Genomic DNA, 19913 nt, shown 5'->3' with positions numbered 1-19913 from the left:
GGAACCCCCGCCCAGTTGACTCTGGTTATCACCATTCTTGTGCCAACACTTTCACCTACTCTCTAGTCCCTGCTGAAACCACTTGCTTTTCTTCTTTACTAATCTTCCTCCAGACTCTGGAATTCATCTCTACATACAGAGTCAGACACTTGGTTTAATTACTCTTGCTTTCCTTTTCTAGTATGTGCGTCTTAACTTTCTCTTCAGCGATTTTTGTTTCACATAATCGATTTTTGTTTCACATAATCACATAAACTAGTGTGTTCTAGTCTCTCCAATTAAAAAATAAAGGACAAAATTAGAGAATACTATATATTTTGCTTGGCCTTTCTTCATCTCCCCGGGAGAACTTTTTCTTCTTTCAACTTTTCTCTTCTTCACAAACTCCAATCTGGGTTCTGCCCTGAGTCAATTAGCATCTTCCAAGAGGCCAACCAACAATATAAGACAGAATTAGACATGCAAAAGGTTTATTGGGGGGGAATAACTGTGATGGACAAACGGGAGAGAGAGCAAGAGTAGGTAGGATGAGCCTTCAGACTGTGACACAAGCCTGTCAACTCTGAAGGGAGAAAAGGAAGGAAGGAATATTGCAAAGAAAAAGCCTTGGATGCTATGCCAGTTGAAAAAATCTCAGCCATACCAAAGGGGCACCCCAGAGTAAAGAATGTGCAGTAGAAGAGTCCCAGGGTCAGGCAGGACTGGCCCAGCTCTACACCTCCACCGTGCTGGCAGCTGGTTCTCTCCAAGGGAGGTGGAGCACCACAGTTCTATTGACTCTCACAGTACCAGTCACTCTGGTGAAGTTACTTTCTCAAAGCTTGAAAATAACTCTCGGGCTTCCCCGGTGGCGCAGTGGTTAAGAATCCTCCTGCCAATTCAGGGGACATGGGTTCGAGCCCTGGTCTGGGGACATCCCACATGCTGCGGAGCAACTAAGCCCGTGCGCCACAACTACTGAACCCCTCGTGCCTAGAGCCCGTGCTCCGCAGCAAGAGAAGCCACCGCAATGAGCAGCCCGCGCACCGCAACAAAGAGTAGCCCCCGCTCTCCGCAACTAGAGAAACCCCGCGCATAGCAACAAAGACCCAACGCAACCAAAAATAAACAAATTTATTAATAAATAAATAAATAAATAACTCTCAGTGTCTCTTCTCTATATTTGCGACTTTCGATGAGCTACTTCCTATACATTGGCAAAAATTGTAGTTCTCCCGAAGTATGCCCCACCACAAACTCACAGACAGTCGAAAAAAGTATTGCAACCAGCTCTCCACTCCACTTGACCCATGTGGTTATAGTCACTCACAAGTTTATGCTACTTGCACCAGCAGGATACAAAAGCTCTTCTGTGTTCGTAACTCTAGAAATTGCCATTCACTATTACTTTTTAAACACGCAGAAGAGATGTTATAATTCAGAGACCTTAATAATATTTTACTTAGTGCTAATACTTTCTGAGTGTTTCATATGTGTCTGTTCTGGGTATTTTATATGTATGAATTCTTTTCAACTCTATCATCCCCCTTTGTGGTAGATTGTATTAGTGTTGCATTCAACAGAAGATGAGACTGAGGTAAGGAGAGGTTAAATAAATTGCCCAAGACCACATGGCTAGAAAGTGATGAAACCAGGATTCAAACCCAGGCCATTGATCTCTAGCACTCCCACAACTACTACATTTCCTGTGGCACTAATATCCAGAACACTTTTCTCTATAAAATTGTTAATTGCAAAATGTTGACCCAATGTCTACTTTAAAGCATATGCATCATGCAGCAATATTCTTTTTCTGTCTTTCAGGTCCCTGCACTCCTAATCCGTGCCATAATGGAGGAACCTGTGAAATAAGTGAAGCATACCGAGGGGATACATTCATAGGCTATGTCTGTAAATGTCCCCGAGGATTTAATGGGATTCACTGTCAGCACAGTAAGTCATCCACAGTCATTGTGCTTTTACTATCATTGATGGCAAAATATACAAGTCATTATCGTTCTTGTTTGTAGTAGAATGATAGAATCTTTGAGCAGCAAAGAGCCCTGGCCGTTGGCTAATGCTACTTCTCTCCCACTGAATATATCACATTCCCCGCTGACTCCTGGACTGTGTTTCTATCCTCCCAGGCATGTGGGGGGCTAGCAGTCTTCTGTTGGCCCTTTTCATCGTTGTTCAGCCATACTTGCAAAATGCTGCTTTTATATTGAACTGATATGTGTCTCTTTCTTTCACATTTGTCCTAAAGCTGCATTCTTCAAGCTTCCTAGACATTATTCTGTTGATTCAGTTCAGAGATGATACCCAGAAAAGAAAACTGCCCACTCTGTCCTATCTATGAGCCAGTTTCCTCCTTCTCACATGTCAGCATTTTTAGTGTGAAAATCTTTGAAAGTTCAACAAGTGTGCTATCTGCATATCTCTCTTTTATGCTTGTTCTTATTTAACCTGAAGTTAAACAAAATATGTCCACTTGTGATGATTTCTTCTTAGAAATATGGCGCAACATTACTGTCCTTCTAAGGATTTCTAACAGTAAAAATCTGCCTTTGTATACTCTTACATTCTCCACCCTAGAGCCCTGCAGCACAGGAAAAAAAAAAAAAGTTAGGATGATATGACCTTGGGTGCAGTCCTTGCCACTAAACACTGGACAGCAACCCATTATGAAAATTCTATTCTCATTTCAAGGGGGGATTCCTCTGTAAGTGTGTGTACTCTATGCAAGCAGCCCTTGATTGGGGGGCTCAAGTGGGGTTGCCAGACTGTCTTCCTCTGGATGCTGCTCTGACACTATGTCACAAAGCTTTGCCAATAAGTTAGTAATATTCTCTTCAGGTGATTAGGTAAATGTCAAGGCAGCCAAGATTCTGGGCTCCCATCTCTGTCTTTCCAGAGATGTTTTGAGATATCCATGTGTGAAGGCTGAGCAGTGATGCTACAATAAGGAAAAATCAGCTGTGGTGACTTTGGACTCAGCCTGACAAAAATCAGGAGCTTCTCAGGCCCTTGTTGGTGATCTGAGCCCTTAGAGACAGTTACAAGCAGTGTAGGTATTACAGTAGGCTGTATTATGTGTATTATAACAGGCTTCTACAGAAATTCTACGAATTCCTGGCCATTGCAGGTCTCCAGAAAAGTACACAATATTCTCAAAGTCTCAGAGCCAGGATGCACTCTACATTTTTTGCTGATGATTGGAAATCTGGCTCTGGCTGACATATCCAATTTTGCCTTACTCATTCTTAACACCATGGTCTTAATCATCACTCTAGTATTCATGGCTTATATATTCATTACTCACGCTAGGACATTCGCCATTCCCTTATTCCCCTCCCTCTGATCAATATCCTATCCCTCCTTCAAGACTCAGGTTCTATAAGACCTTAAACCTATGTTTAAGGTTTATGGGAAGCTGGAGGCTGAGGGATTCAGTTTAGAACTGGGATTTTGTGGTCTAAACAAACTGGTCCCTCTTCTCTGAAGTGCATCACTATTAGAAGCAGCAGAGAATGAGGGAAAGGGATTGGATTTGGAATCAGAGACCTGGATTTGAGACCTGACCTCTAAGTTATTGGATAAGTGACCCTGAGCCAGTCACTTGACCTTTCTGTGCTTGAAGACATATAACTAGAGAAATTGAACTAGAAATAACTGATCTCTGGCTCATACATACAATACTCTTATACTAGGAGAGTATTATGACTAAATGGGTAGCTTGCTTACTGTACAAAGGTTATCAGGTCTTCCTCTTTACAGATAAAATTGAAAAGGATTATATACTGGGAAAGCAAATTTAGAAGTGCTGGAAGCCCTGAGAGTTTTTCCAGGTGGGAGAACCAAAAAAACCAGCTGTTTAGTCCCTTGCAAGAACTGCTAGGGATTTGGGTTTGTGTTTCACAGTGGTAATTATCTTATAGCCTAGATATACTCTAGAACCTTGCTATTCAAAGTGTAGACCTGCGTCAGCATTACCTGGAAGCTTGTTGGAAATGCAGATTACCAGGTGCCACCTCGAACCAATTAAATCAGAATCTGTTTTTAAAAATGATCCCCAGTTGACTCCCACACATATCGAAGTTTGAGAAAAATTGCACAAGGCTTTCAGTAGCTAGAACTAGTCATCTCATAGGTTAAGGTAGCAACTTCTGCATTCAGTTACATAACAATGCATTATAGGCAAAATATTTATTATTTTTTTGCTAATAAAAACTATATTGAAAATCAGAGATGGACCAATATGATATGAACATTTCATTTGGGAAAAGAATTGAAAAAAATTCTTCAGACATCCAATTATAGCAGGGCTTATTAATTTAGTTCTATATGACAGAATGTGAATTAAATATCTTTTGGAATATGCTAAATAGTTAAAGAATTTTAAGTTTCATGATATAGGAGTGACAAATACATAGTTAATAGGTTTAGTTTAACAACTGTTTTGTCAGTATGTTACAAATTAGAAAAAATGTTTCCAGTGCTAGCATTAATATTACCTACATATGTTTTTTGTTTTTTTTTTAATTAGGTTTTGGTTTTGAGAACAGTTTTAGGTTTACAGAAAAATTGAGCAGAGAGTACAGAGAGTTCCCGTATAGCCCCCTTCCTTAGTCTTCTCTCTTATTAACTTCTTGCATTAATCGGGTATATTTGTTATAATTGATGAACTGATATTAATATATTATTATTAAGTAAAGTCCATAGTTTAAGGTTTACTATTTGTACTGTACAGTTCTATGGATTTTGAAAAATGCGTAATATCGTGTGTCCACCAAAGCCTCATGCAAAATAGTTTCACTAACCTAAAAATCTGTGCTCTGCCTATTCATCCCTCCCTCCCTACTCCCAACCCCTGGCAACCACTGATTTTTTTTTTTTTTTTTTTTTTACTGTCTCTGTGGTTTTGCCTTTTCCAGAATGTCATACAATTGGAATCCTACAGTATGTAGCTGGAATCATATACTATGTAGACTTTTCAGAGTAACTTGTTTCATTTAGCAGTATGTATTTAAGTTTCCTCCATGTCTTTTTGTGACTTGATGGCTCTTTTTGCTTTTAACCACTGAATAATATTCCACTTTATGGATGTACTTCAGTGTGTTCATTCATTCACCTATTAAAGACCATCTTAGTTGCTTCTATTTTTGGCAATTATGAATAAAGCTACTATAAACATTCATGTGCAGGTTTTTGTGTGGACATAAGTTTTCAACCCATTTGAGTAAATACCTAAGAGTGTAATTCTTATGGTAACAGTACATTTAGTTTTGTCAGAAACTGCCAAACTGCCTTCCACAGTGGCTGTACCATTTTGCATACTTGGCAGCAAAGAATGAGAGTTTCCTGTTCTCACAAGCATTGATTATTGTCAGTGTTTTGGATTTTAGCCATTACAAATGCTTTTTTTGGTAATGAAAATAGCATGAGGTTATAACTTTATAACTAATAATGATTAGTATTGGTTTTTATATAGAATTATCAAATTATACATGATCTTAAAATGCCATACATTAATGTGTATCATATACATATATATGTAATTATGTGTATATACGTATATGTACATATATGTATATATACGCATACGTGTGTGTGTCAATTATAAGATGTAAATTATAGGATGAGTTGAACACCAAAATTGTCTAGAGGTTAGACTTTTGAAAGGCATTTTTAAGCAAGCACTTTTCTGGTGGGAGCTGCATTTTGGGCTGGCTAGAAGTAATCATATTTTATTTGTTGCCTAGTTACAAATCTAATGCCTTAGGGAAGGACTGTTTCTTCATTCTTAGAATTCTTTGCCCATCTTACTAGTGAAGGCATTCTGTGCATTCTTCCCTACCTGTGCTCAGCTCTGCAACCTTCAATTCCTTTTATTGGGTTGGCCAAAAAGTTCAAACTGAGAATGTTGGCCAGAAAAATCACAGAATCTAAAATTTTCCTCTTTGTATATTATGCTAAATGTTGTAAACCAGTTTGGTGTTAATTTTATACTATTGACTAATGGATTCATACATTCAACAAATATTTATTGGGGATATGAGTCATTTTACTTTTTTAAATTACATTTGTCACTTTTCTCAGAGTTAGCCAATGGTATTTGCTGTTTTGACAATCACTGTTAATTGGATTAATGACATATTTGACAATTACATGTGTTTTCTGATAGGTGATGCTTGTTAGAATCTGGTTCCACCTCAGCCCTATTGAATCACAATCTTTGGATGGTACCCTGGATATAGTTAAAAGTATCCATGTGGTCCTTAGGTGCACCAGACTTGAGGACTACTGGCTAAAAGAATGACCTTTAATTTCCAAATTATATGGGAGTAAACTTGCTTTTAGGGAAAGAATTCTGGATTAGACTTGGATTTTTGATGCAGTTCTATCTTGATCAATTGATGAAGACTTGGTTAGTATTTAAAGGTTCTTTGATTCAGCTTTCTCATCCAATGATTCAATTCAATTCAATAAACACTTACTGAGAACTTCACACTGTATTATGTGCTGGAAATAATATGTCTATAAAAAGTAGAATTAATAATCCTTTGTCCTGCTTCCCTAAATAGGATATTTGTTAGAATAAGATGAGGCATTTTAGAACATACTTTACATATCTTAAAGGGTAACAAATTCCTAATGGATGAATATTTTAAAATATAATGGGGATTCCTATTGGTCTTTAATTTTTCCCTTCTCTTAAAAAAAATTTTTAATTGTAATTTTTTTTTCAAAAAAAATGAGTTGTAGGGCAGTGGGGAAGCCTAATTTGGAACTTTATGCTTTTCTATAAGAATTCCTCTCTTACATCCTTAATTCTAAGAGGTAATTATTATTTTGTTAAATTACTCTTTCTAATTTTAGCTTGATGGCCTCTTTATTTTAGCTTTCCCACTAGAGGATAAATTTGTCCTAATAAAGTATTCACTTCAAAACTGTGTGGAAACAACCTGGAGTTATTACTGACACCTGCAAACTATATAACCACAGTGGCTAAATAGACCTCTAAGGAGACTTCCAAAATAGACTTGCCTCCAACCTCAAAAGGTGTCTGACTGTAGAGAATTCAGATTTTTCTGTTCGCTGAGAACTTTGCAGGTCAATGTTAGACCCCTTAACTCTATAAGCCAAAGGTTCTCGAACTTGGTGTGCATATGAATCATCTGGGAGTACAGATAAATATTCAGATTCATTTTGCTCATCTGTAGAGATTCTAACTTAATAGAAGTAATTTTGGACCCAGGTCTGCCTATTAACAATTACCCTAGTAAAACTGACACAAACAATTCTAGAACACTGGTTCTCACCTTGGTTGCACATTAGAATCACTTGGAGACTTATGAAAACTACTAATGCCTGACTTCCACCCCAGAGATTCATATTTAATTGGTCTGGGGTATGGTCTAGGCATTAGGAGCTTTAAAACCTCCCCAGATGATTCTAATGTGCAGCCAAGGCTGGGAGTCAGTGTTCTAGAACTATACTGCCAGGAATTACTATGTCTTAAAGATACCAAGCAGAGAAATACTCACAGAGAAACGAAGCTTAGGATACACAAATATAACTCCACACTAAATGTATAATCAGGCAACCTTATTGAATTTTGTCATTCAAGCTTTACTTGATATAACGGAAATCATCTTACAGCAAGAGCCCTCAACTGATTGAAAGAATCAGGCCAAAGGAAGATATTAGCTTACTGTTCTTAAAATATGTTATCCCTTAATCTGTCAGCAATAGTCAGCGTTCCAAGGCATTTTCATTTTCTTGTTTTCACTCCTTTCAGGAGTCTCACAAAGAGCACTGTCCTGGCAGAGCTATGTACTAGATATTTACACAGAAACACTATTCAAATATAGACACAGTCTGTGATTTTTTGCAATGAAATATTCAGATATTGTCGAACTCAAAATATTTGAAAATTGCTACTTTAAATGACAGTTAAACATTCTTTTTTTTCCCTGTTACTTATTAAAAGAAATCTGATTGTCAGGAAACCATAAGTTCTGAACAAAAATATGTTAAAATTTGCCGGAAAGGTTAGACTCATGAACGTGGTGTATTTATACTAATAGGCCTGACCTTCTAGAACTGATTCACTCATGATTTCATAAAGGATCTCTCCAGGAATAGAGATGGTACCACAAATACAGTTTAAGAAAAGAAATTTGTTGCATGTAATCCAAACTTCCCAGGCCTCTCAGTTTGTGGCAACGTGTAACTTTGATTTCCTAATTCCTGTTGCTCTTAGCTACCATTTTCCAGTGCCATTTACCCCTGTGGGGCCTCATTCTCTCCTGAAGTCTTCCTCACTCAGGCCAGGAGGTTATTTATTTACGCATTTGACAAGTAATTTTTGAGAGCTTACTTACTATTTTGCCAGGCTGCCACATGCTTAGGAATGAGTATGAGCTCCCTGGCTCTGCTGACGGTTCCACCTTGAAAATGTTGCTAAGGGGCTGGCTGCACTTTCCTCTGCTGGTGGCCACCCAGGCATCTGAAACTGCACGTGGTCTAAGCAACCATCAGGCCAAGTTAAGCCGTTTTAAGGACATTGGGTCCTACTGTGTTCCCTGGGGTTGGAGAGTCACAGGGCTTTTCCCAGAGCATCACACATCCCTTTACGGACACAACTGCTCAACTTCCTGACCTAACTGCGCCTTCTTTTTTTTTAATTGAGATACAATTGACACGTAACATTATATGCATATCAGGTGTGCAACATACATTTTTTTTCTTGTGATGAGAACTTTTAAGATCTACTCTCTTAGCAACTTTCAAATATGCAATACAGTATTTAAAATTATAGTCACCATGCTGCACAGTACATCCCCAGCACTTATTTGTCTTGTAACTAGAAGTTTGTATCTTTTGACCCCGTTCACCCACTCCCTCACCCGCTGCCTCTTGCAGCCATCAATTGTTTCTCTCTATCTGTGGTGGTGGTGGGTGTTATTGTCCTTGGATACCTGAAGATAGTGTCAGATCCCACAGGTTGAGGGCTCAGTACCACAAGACTGCCCCCAGCCCACTCCGGATGGTCCCCAGGTTACCAACAACTTCTGTCAGATTTGGCTACAAATAGGACATTCCCTCCTCAAGTTCTCTTAATTTGCTAGAGCAGCTCACAGAACTCAGGGAAACTCTTGCTTACATTTCCCAGTTTATTAAAGGATGTGATAAAGAATACGGGTGAAAGCCTAAGCGAAGAGATACACAGGGCGAGGTCCGTGAGGGTCCCAAGCACAGGAGGTTCTCTCTGTGGAATTGGGGTGTGTCACCTTCCCAGTATGGATATGTTCCCCAACCTGGAAGCTCTCTGAATCCCGTACTATTGAGATTTTTATGGAGGCTTCCTCATGTAAGCATGATTGATCATTAATTCCATTTTCAGCCCTTCTCCCTTCTCTAGAAAATGGGGGGCAGGGCTGAAAATTTCAAGCTTCTAATCATGGTTTGGTCTTTCTGGTGACCACCCCTCACCCAAGAGACCACCCACAGTTGCCTCATTAGAACAAAAGACACTCCTATCACCCGGGAAACTACAAGGGTTTTAGGTGCTCTGTGCCAGGAACAAGGGAAAGAGACTAAAATAACCAAGTCCCTGGTGTCATAGGACTTCCATTCTAATGGAGAAAAAAATAATTTAAAAAACAGGACATACGCATTTACCATATTGCTCAGCAGTTATACTCTTGGGCATTTATCCAAGAGAGATGAAAGCTTAAATTCACACAAATGTCTGTATGTGGATGTTCATAGCAGCTTTATTGGTAATAAACAAAATCTCAGATTGGCCCAGATGTCCTTCAACAGGTGAATGGTTAAACAAACATTGGTACATACATTCCATGGAATACTTAGTACTCAGCAATGAAAATGAAGAAACTGTTGATAAATACAACTTAGATAAATCTCCAGGAAATGAAGCTGAGTGAAAAAAAAAAAAAAAAAAAGAAAAGCCAATCCCAAGAGGATACCTACTGGATGATTCCAAGTAAAACATTTTTGAAAAGACAGAATTTTAGAAAGGGAGGACAGATTTCCAAGTGTTAAGGAAGGAATAGAGGAAGGTGAGTCCTTAAAAGAACAACATGAGGTATCCTTGTGGTATTGGAACTATTTGGTATATTGACTAGGATGATAGATACACACACCTACTTATGTGATAAAATTGTACTGAATTACTTACATATACACAAATGAGTATAAGTAAAACTGGAGAAATCTGAATAAGATTGATATAGTAATAGCAGTATTTTAGTTGTGCTTTTATATTACAGCTTTGCAAAAGGTTAACCATTGTGGAGAACTGGGTAAAGTGTACATGATATTTCTTTGTCTGATTTTTTACAAATGCATTTGACTCTACAATTATTTTAATAAAAATTTAATTTAAAATGTAGCAATATAATGTATAATGCATAGTAATGTAGTAGTAACATGTAATATCAACAATAATAATATGTATTATAAGGATAAGGACTAAGGAGCAGAGGTTTTTGAGTGCTATTTTAGAGCATGGCTGAAGTTTTCTCCCAGGAATTGACACCTGAGTAGAGATGTGAATGAAGTCGGGGGTCAGCCAAGTAAACCAGAAGGAGTAGCGAGTGCTAGGGTCCCAAGAGGGGTGTGTGCTTAGGGCTCAATGAATGATGAGAAGGGAGGCAGAAAGGAGGCCTGGTCAAGGGCTGGATCAGGTAGGGCCTTGTAAGCCATAGAGAGGACTTTTTATCTTATTGAAATTGGAAGAGCACCTTTGGAGGGCGGAGAACAAGGGAGTATATTAATTCATTTGTTTGGAGAATGACTCTGACCACTGGTGAAGAATAGGCTCTGCTGGGGGCAAGAAGTTGGTGGCTTGGATTGAGGTGGTAATGAGGACTTGAGAGGAGCTGAACAATGTTCAGATTCGGAAAATCGTTTCAAGTGGATTACACTGGGGTCGTAAATACTTGTTTTTTTCTAATTAATTTCAACAGCATTATAATTATTTATTTTTACTTAATTTCTTGTCATGAACTTGGGCAGTATAATATATTGTTATAATTTTCATTATGCCTAGTTACTGACATTTCTTTTTAGCCTTTAACAGCATCATTAGGATAGAATCTAGAATTTTAAAGAAAAAAGGTATATATACACATATACATATATACATATATAATCAATGCTTTAAATGTGTACGATGTTATTTAAGATACTGAATTTTCAAAATTTGATATTTTTAAATGACTCACAAAATTGGTTATATTTAGATACATTGTGTCACTTTATCTTTCACATTAGCTGAGTCATAATAATATAGTACAGTATATTTTAAAACATTATAATGGAAGTGATATGTAAATCAAGACTAATACAATTACATACTAAAATACAATAATGATTTTGAAAAAGAGGACAACATTTACATTTTAATCGGAAATCCAGAAATCACAATTGCATTGAGTGGGTATTTAACATCGGCCTTTAGAATGTAACTTGATCAGTTTTGCTCTCACGGTTCCTAATTGATTTTGCAATCACGCTGCAGCCTATAAGTTTAGAGAAATTTGAGGCAATATATTCCTTGGAAGTAAATTATTCTTAGATATTCAGGAGGTTTTAATCAATTTATAAGATACATCTTAAACTAAAACATTTCTAAATGAGTATTCTTCCTCCCAACCACATGAAAAAGACTCTTCCAGTGGTAAGTAAAGGAATTGCTTTTGACTCTTGCTAAATAAAATGAGTATAGTTAATTTGAATAGTAAAGGCATGATTGTTAAGGGGGTTAAGAAGTTAAATGTAGAAGAGAGTCAAACTTGAATTCTTTCTATGTTATTAACAAGTCATATCAATTTGAACTAATGATTATGCTAAGCCTTGGTTTCCTTCTTTGTAAAATAGAAATAACTGAGCCCTTTGCCTACTCTTAGGTCCAAGTTAATGATGCCCAGACAATTTAATATATGTGAAAGTGTTACGGACAATTTAGAAGTCTGTACATTTGTAAACTCTCATTATTATTTCCGACTAGTTTTCAAAATACTTTTTCTTTAATCATTATAGAAGAAATTGGTACTAAAATAAACACTGATTTTATATGAGCGAATTTTGCAGCAGAGAGAATAGGAAGCCTAGATGCCTCAATTTAAGAAAGTGAAATCTTGTCATTGAGAGTATACGCCTTCTCCATAGCTAGGGAGAGAGGAAGGAGAAAAGAGAGAGCTAGGCATAGACACAGTGATAGAGATAGACATAGAAATAGAGGGAGAAGAAGAGTGAGAGGGAGGGTGGGAGGGAAGGAGAGGTGTTGGGGGAGAGAGAGAAAGAGAATGAGAGAGAGAACAAAACACATTAGTACTTTGGTTCCATTTGTCTGCTTTTCATTAAAACACCTTAGAAGAGTTATCTATACTCAATGTCTTCTATATGCTCTGTGATTACTTAAAGACTATATAACATTCCGATCACCTCCTACCACCTTCACTTCGTCCGTAAGGCACCATTATCCACCAGGACAAACTCTTAATGATCGTGCTGTCTCTACACTTGTCCCTAGGCTATTTTCCAAACAACAACCAGAGTGGTCCTCTTAGATCACAGCTCATGTTAGGTCACTTCTGTGTATAAAACCCTCCACGGTTTCCCAGTGCACTTGGAGTAAAATCCAAAGTCCTGTATCTACCACAAGAGACTGATGCATTCTCTTCCAGCCATTTCTGACCTTATTCCCAACCATGCTCCACGGTGCTGATTTAGCTGGGGTCACAACGTTCTGGCTGCCCTCCAACATCCAAGCCTGCTTCCAATCTGGGGCTTTTGCATTTGTGTTCACTTACGTGACCTCTCTTTCCAAGAGAATCACAAGACTGTCTCCCTTTCTTTTCTGTATTAGATCTTTGCACAAGTGTTGATTCTCCAGAGTGCCCTTATGTCATTTTGTAAAACCTTCCTCTGCTATCTCTACTCTCCAAACTTTTTACTTTTCTTTATCTTTTTAGCACTCCTCACCACCTGACATATTATATATTTATTATTTATTTTTCTCTAAAAATTAAGCTTCCTGAGAGCAAGGGCTTGATTTGTTTACTTTTTGCTCTGCTGTCTATGCCTAAAAAGTTCCTAGTAGGTACTCAGTAAATATTTGTTAAATGAATAAGTGAATAACTAAACCATTAGTCTATTACACAATTAACCCATTAATGCATCATCTACTAATACCCTGTCTTCCATGATGCTGGGCTCCGTGGAAGAAGAAAAAACTCTAAGAATTTGCCTTCAATAGCTTGTGAAATTAGTGTGGAGAAAAATAACATGTCATCTAGCAAGACTCCTATGGCCAAATAAGTTTGAGAACTGTCCATTTTTTCCTCCTTTTGGAGAAGGCCAATAGGTTGTTGATACATTGATTGTCAATTTATTTGATAACTAATTGTTAGATAATTTTTAAAACTTGGTTAATATTGTTTAACTCAGTAATCTGGAAGAGGTGGGAGTGGGAATGACAGTGAAAGCTCAGATGGAGGGTTGAAACTTTAGGCAAATGAGAGAGGACAGATGAAAACGAAGTGAGGTAGAGACACTGAAGTTGAGGGGGTTATTGCCAAACGAATGGTAAATATGGAGGAAGCAAGGGTGGGGTGAGGTGGAAAGTTATTTCAGGGATCCTTAGCATCTGCACATATTCATGTTTTAATGCAAATGTCCACCCATGCCTACTTGTTTACGAGCATTGATTCAGCATTTACAGTTCTCCCAGAAACAGTGATTATGTTAATGTTGCCCTGCCTGTAGTGACCCCTTTGTCTGAGAGGTGAAGGAGTGATGAGTGATGCTTTCCATCAAGATTATCTAGAGAGCCATTTGCCACTTTTGCTATGAGAGTCTTTGCCATTATTTGTGGTATACAGTCAACACACTGTTTTTCTTGGAGTCACTTTTCTTCCTCTACCGTCATACCAACTCAGTCCAATGCTGCTGTATATGCTTTAATGCTGCATCTCTTCAGACTGAACTCAAGAGCTTTGTGAGCTATGTTTTCGCAGCCTAGGCAGTGAATCCTTCAAGAGTAACGTTGTAAGGCAGACTCCAGCAGCACTTAGAGAGGAACGTGGCACAAGAGTTACACTTGTGGGAGAAATGGGTCCTGAGAACCCTAGACACACATAAAAGGTACGCACAGGGAGAGGTGGTTCTGATCAGATGGTTTTGAATCCGTGCCCTCCCCAGAGCTGTGGCAGGTATGTAGTTGCTTTCTGTATAGAGCTCTATACATCATGTGGTAGATGAAAGGTAAATGAGAATAATTAAATGCAAGCATCTGGCATTTGCCTGGCCATGCACGTATTAATCGTGAAGTCCTTGAGGGCAAGAGTCTAGCTGTGTGTTTCCTTTGCCAGCTTTTGCATAGCAAGTGACACAGTTAGGGGTACCAGCTCCATAAGCTGAACCTCTTCTCTTCCTAAAATCTTGCCCTGACTTAGTTTCCCTACTTTATTTCTGTGTTCCCCTTTATTCACCAAATATGCCACCCAAGTGAGCACTTGCCATTCTTCCTTCACATTCCTTAACTGCCCATCGCGCTGCCTCTGCTGATGTGCTTTCTGTGCCGGGAGCCCTTCCCCTCATCACTTGTCTATAAAACCAGCCCCGGATCCTCCAGGAGCACTTCCATGATTCCCAGTCCATCCTCAAGCAAGAAAGCCCCCCTGCTCTCCACCTTGCATGGCACTTTTCTTTCTTCTTTCTACCCTGCTTTGTATTGATTTGTGTGTTTCTCCTCTCCCTAGGTAGCTTAAAGACACTTTCCACCTGAGCCATCCTCGATTCCTGATCACAACCTAGAATTGTGCTTTGCATGTAGTAGGTACTCAAAATATAGTTGATGAATTAATGAATAAGTGAGTGACTAGGAAGAGCTCCGTAAACCCTTCCTTGTTGTTTGAATACTAAAATAGAAACCTAGAGAAAACCATGGTGAATTACAACAGAGATAATTGCAACTGTTTTGTCTCTAGACATTAGACCTGTTGGGGTTACTTGCCGTTACTTGGCAGAGTTATGTGTATGTTTTACATATCAATTTACCCTTTATATCTAGCAACGTGCCTGTCACATAGTAGGTGTACAATAATAAATATTTGTTGAGTGAATAAATATGAGGACACATTATCAATGCGCTACTTATATATTTTATATAAATTCAGGGAAGCACGTGTTTTTCTTCTCTGAGGTACAAAGATGCTCTGTGTCATCAGATACTGAAAACTATAAAAGCTGTTTTGCTTGGCTGGCTTAGACAAACTTAGTGTTCAAATCCAGTAAGTATTCTATCCTAAGTTCCTATTGCTCCCACTCTACTTGTCGGTTTTGGACATCTATTTTTATTGTCAACTATTTTAATTTGTAGAGATTTTATTGCAAGCTGTTTCAACTGCTTTGTAGAAAAGCAGGGTATATATTAAAAATAAATACTTATTCCAAATGCTTCCATGTTGGCTTGGCATATATAACGAGAACAGCACAGCACAGCACAGCACAGCATGTATAGCAATAAAGATAAATCCCTCATGGCCAGCTCCAGAGGTCCAAGTCAGCCTTTTTAGAGGCAGAGCAATTACTCCAAATTTCTAAGGAGCTGTGTATAAATGATTTACCATATTTGAATAGAGCAAGCAATAGAGTCCACTTAGACATTAATAAGGTGTTCTTTGGTGGCAATATGGCTAGCATTTTCTAGAATCATTTTCTGTGTCTTCATTTAAGATGAAGTTCATTGTATATCTGCAAGTCTACACCTGTGATTTTTTTTTTTTTTCTAAAACTTGCTACGTGCATTGTTCTGTCAGTAAAAGAGAACATAATGTCCATGTTAATGCATTACTGTCAATATTGCCCTAAGTGGTATAGATGGATTGACTCAGGATGGCTGATTGTTACCTCTAGATACACTGGTTAATCTTTTAAGTCTGCTTAGATAAGTTCCTGTACTGTCAATTACTTTTTTAACTAATAAAGTCATATAAGGTATTTAGTATATTTTTGTGTTGATGGTCTTATATATCAGAAACTAAACAGATGTGAAATTGTCTTATTTCCTTGGTGTAGTTTAACTCTCAGTGGACTCTGGGGTTTTTTTTTAATTGATATTTTAAACTCATAGGCAATATGACTTATTTCAATTTCTCTTTAAGTGTGGCCTTGTAATAATGTAAATGATGTTTTATCTGAGAGCATAATCTTTTTCTTTCCTATTCAGAGTGATTGAATTGAAGAAAAATATTTATTGCCAGCTATCTTTCTGCTGTAGTTTATGGTGTGCCATTCTCAAATGGTTCAGAGAGTATATTTAAAATGAACCTTTTGGTCATTTTCTGTTTTTCAGGGACTTTGGACATGATTTTGTTTTGTCATTTGAAAGCAGAATCATTCTCTGAGGTTCTAATTTCTTTTCGCATTTTATTTTTAAAAGCTTCTCAAGTACAAAACTCATGAGCCTTGGTAGACTTTAAAAGCAGACAACCTTTTTTCCTCCAAATATTTCCTTTTAAAAAACATGGTATATATTAAGTACATTATCACTAATAAAGGAAAAAGAAACCATGGGAGATCAGAAAGCAGTACAATACTCGTTTTTTTTTTGTTGTTGCTGTTGTTTGTTTGTTTGTTTGTTTTGCAATGACTTCTTATATTCACTTACATACTGGTGAGTTAATGCCTGCCTGGAGAGGTCCAAAGACAAGAGACTGTGACTGAATCTGCCCCTACCTGATATGGAGCAAGGGCAAGGTATTGTTTGAGGAATAAACGGCACTTGTAGACTATGGCAGGGAAAGGATGTGTGTGGATTTCTTGTGGGTCAGATATGAACCCAAACCAAGCAACTGTGCTGTCTTAAAAGGAATGGAGCCTAAGTAGAAAGCCCAGGGAAGCTCTCTGACCCGCCAACATGGTGGTCCTCAGGGAACCGGGGGCAGAGCATAGTGACCCATCCGAGAAGGCAAGCTAGAGGCAAAGAACTCCTAGTGACGAGATATTTTCAAAGAACCCACAAAATCGCCCCACAAGAGAATGAGCTCACAACTACACATATGCCACATCCAGGGTCACCAATGCCATATTTCAACCTGAATATCAAGGAAGACTTTCATCTCATCTACTCTGAAACTGGAGAGGCCAAAATACAGCTAGAGCGTAGAGGATGGGTTGGAATGAGAGAGGGTGTGTCCCTCACTTCCTTCCCAGTTCTCTCCTCGGACACTGCCAGGAGGGTCCCGGGCTCTGTACCTCACACTGGCGACCTTGCTCTGGCCTTCCTCTGGCATCAACCCTCTCCGTGGGGCAAAGAGTCAATGGGCACAAGGAGCATGCCCACCTGGAGACAGATTCCCCTCTTCTAGACCATGCTCAAGGTACTCAGGACCCCAGAATACTCTGTCAAATGGCATCCAACATACTTCCAGGGCCTATGCATGCCTCCTCTCCGTATCTGCCCTGCCATGAATGGACTGTGCCACTAGTGTGCATACCCCGCCTCAGCTCAGTGACAGGCCGTTGGGTAGCTGTTTGCTGGGTGGGAGGTATAGCTTGGGTATCCATGGAGAAGGGTGGGTTGAAGGTCCTTTCCCCCAGCATCCTCTCTTTGTTTTCTGGAACTCTGAAGTATCTGGGATTCTCAGTTGAAACCTAGTCTTCCACAGTGTTAGAAATGTAGGAGAATATATATATATCCTTTATATATACACATCCCTTCCCTGCCATATTCTGCAAGTGCCGTCCATTCCTCAAACAGTGCATTGCCCTTGCTCCATATCACATAGAGGCAGCTTCAGTCACAATCTCTTGTCTTTGGACCTCTCCAGGCAGGCGTACATATATATATACAATTTATATATATATATATATATTACAATTTATTAACCTTATTTATGATTTTTAAATATTTAGACATATAAGAGACACTGCAAATGTTAAGGGAGGGCCTGCTCCTTCCCCACGGCAATTTTCCCAGCCTAAGGTAAGACTAAGCTGGGGAAGAAATTTCCAAATTGGGTATGATTATGGATTTTTAGATGCTAAAAGAGTGGACTTATTTTAGTATGTAAACTATAAGTGACCGTTTATTAACTGAAAGTAAGCTAAGGATAGCTTTATTACCCAAAAGTAACCAGAAAAAATCTATGGAAGTTGCTTCAAGATTTGATTCAGTGATAGATAGAAATAAATATCTAGTATTAGGTAAAGGATGTTTTTATTTTGTTTTAAATCTTACATACTAGGAAACTCTTTGGTTAATAAAGAACCCAGTGTTCATTTGTTTGTTTGTTTGTTTGGGTGGATCATTCTCTTATAGTCACCCTGTGATCATAGCACCTGTCCAAGATACATAGGCTTGAGTACAAGATTAGTCATACCAAACCCAGTTTTTTAAAAGGCAATTGTCCTGAAGTTAGCTGAAGAACAATTTTTTTCTTAAATTTGGAATACTTCATTAGATTAGAAAGAATTGAAATAAGAAAAGTCTAATTCTATTAACTATTAGTTATTCTCTACGAGTCATAAGTAGTTGAGCGTGGTTTTATGATTAAAAAAGAAACAGGACATATGTTACGCCCCAGATCCATCTTCCTAGACACTTTACCTGTAGTGTAGTTGTTTCCACACTGAGGTGCATATACCCCAGAAGAGTGCAAGAGACAATCCTGATAGGTGCAAAGAAAGTAAGATAACTTTTATGTTTTCTTATTGTTAACAATTATGTATATTAATCATACTACTATTTGCCATGTGGATTGACAGAGACACCTCACTGGGTTTATCTGTCAGAGGGACACCAGTGCAGAGGTTCTGTGGGAAGGTAGGAGTTCTACAGAGCAGCACACTATCAGCACAATGTGGCTGCTTATGTTATCTATTTTCAATTAAATTAACCCTCACCAAATCCACAATTGGCCTAAAAAGAAATCTACAGAGAAAAGTCAGATTGGAGAAATTACCAATGATGCAAGAAGAGAAGAAAATGGTAGCTAAGGTTTCTTCTATTATGACCTAAGCACAAAAAATTATGAGATAATTTGTGTCAAACTAGTCATAGCTAACAGGAGATTGGCCCCCAAATTGAGATTGTCAACATGATATATATTTTACATCTACCGTTATTATTGATGAACTCACCCAGAGTAGATACCATGTTTTGAGATATTAATGGTAATATGAAGCCATCACAATTAGGAAGATGCTTTAAAAATTGTATTGCAACCTTTCTCATTCTTTTAAAATGTATATTTCCTACATACGTTCTAAACTGTAAAAAATATATTCATTTAGTAATACTTGATATATGATCAAGAATTTTGAGGTCATGATTAGAAAGGACTAAAGAGTATTTACATTTTTTGAAAGAAAAAAATACAACATCTGAGCTCATGTACGCTTCAACTTATAAGACAAATGAATGTCTTATTATATTTATGTTGACCCATTTCCTCTGCTTCTAGCTAACCTCAAAGACACCATTTTCTACCTACCAATTTGTAGTCCATTTAGGATTATCGAAACAATATAAAACCTCAGTCAGAGAGATTTATGCAGCCCTCGGAGAAATACAGTACTTGTAAACAATGTCTGCACCCTAGTTTTCACACAGTGATTTAAGATGAGCTAACTCAAAAATGCACAGTTTATTTATAATGGATAGCTAGTTGCCTTTTACCTTATTTTGAGAATGGAAGTTTCTACCCATTAATTTGTATTGCGAAGTGGCAAAAAGTGAATCTCTAGAGATGCCTGTGGCTAAAATATTTCCACTTGGCTGTACATGTATAGGCAACGGGGGTATCATTAAAATAGAATAAAAATGTACATTGTGTCTTTTTATTGTTCTGTTTGTTCCTTTATTATAGGCACTACAGGGGATAATTTTATGGGTG

General features: G+C 38.0%; 1 protein-coding gene across 2 annotated transcripts in view; it reads left to right on the top strand.

The window, feature by feature from the left end:
• Nucleotides 1-19913, top strand: part of EDIL3 (EGF like repeats and discoidin domains 3) — a 440701-nt gene that overhangs the window by 201421 nt on the left and 219367 nt on the right. For both annotated transcript variants that reach the window (XM_068535611.1, XM_068535613.1), the window contains one exon: nt 1804-1932. In XM_068535611.1, the coding sequence (XP_068391712.1) occupies nt 1804-1932 (129 nt within the window). The remainder of the gene's footprint in view (nt 1-1803; nt 1933-19913) is intronic.

The sequence above is a fragment of the Eschrichtius robustus genome, chromosome 2 (assembly GCF_028021215.1).
Source record: "Eschrichtius robustus isolate mEscRob2 chromosome 2, mEscRob2.pri, whole genome shotgun sequence".
Taxonomy (NCBI): Eukaryota; Metazoa; Chordata; class Mammalia; order Artiodactyla; family Eschrichtiidae; genus Eschrichtius; species Eschrichtius robustus.
Note: the sequence above shows the minus strand (reverse complement) of the source record. Positions and strands in the feature narration are given on the sequence as shown.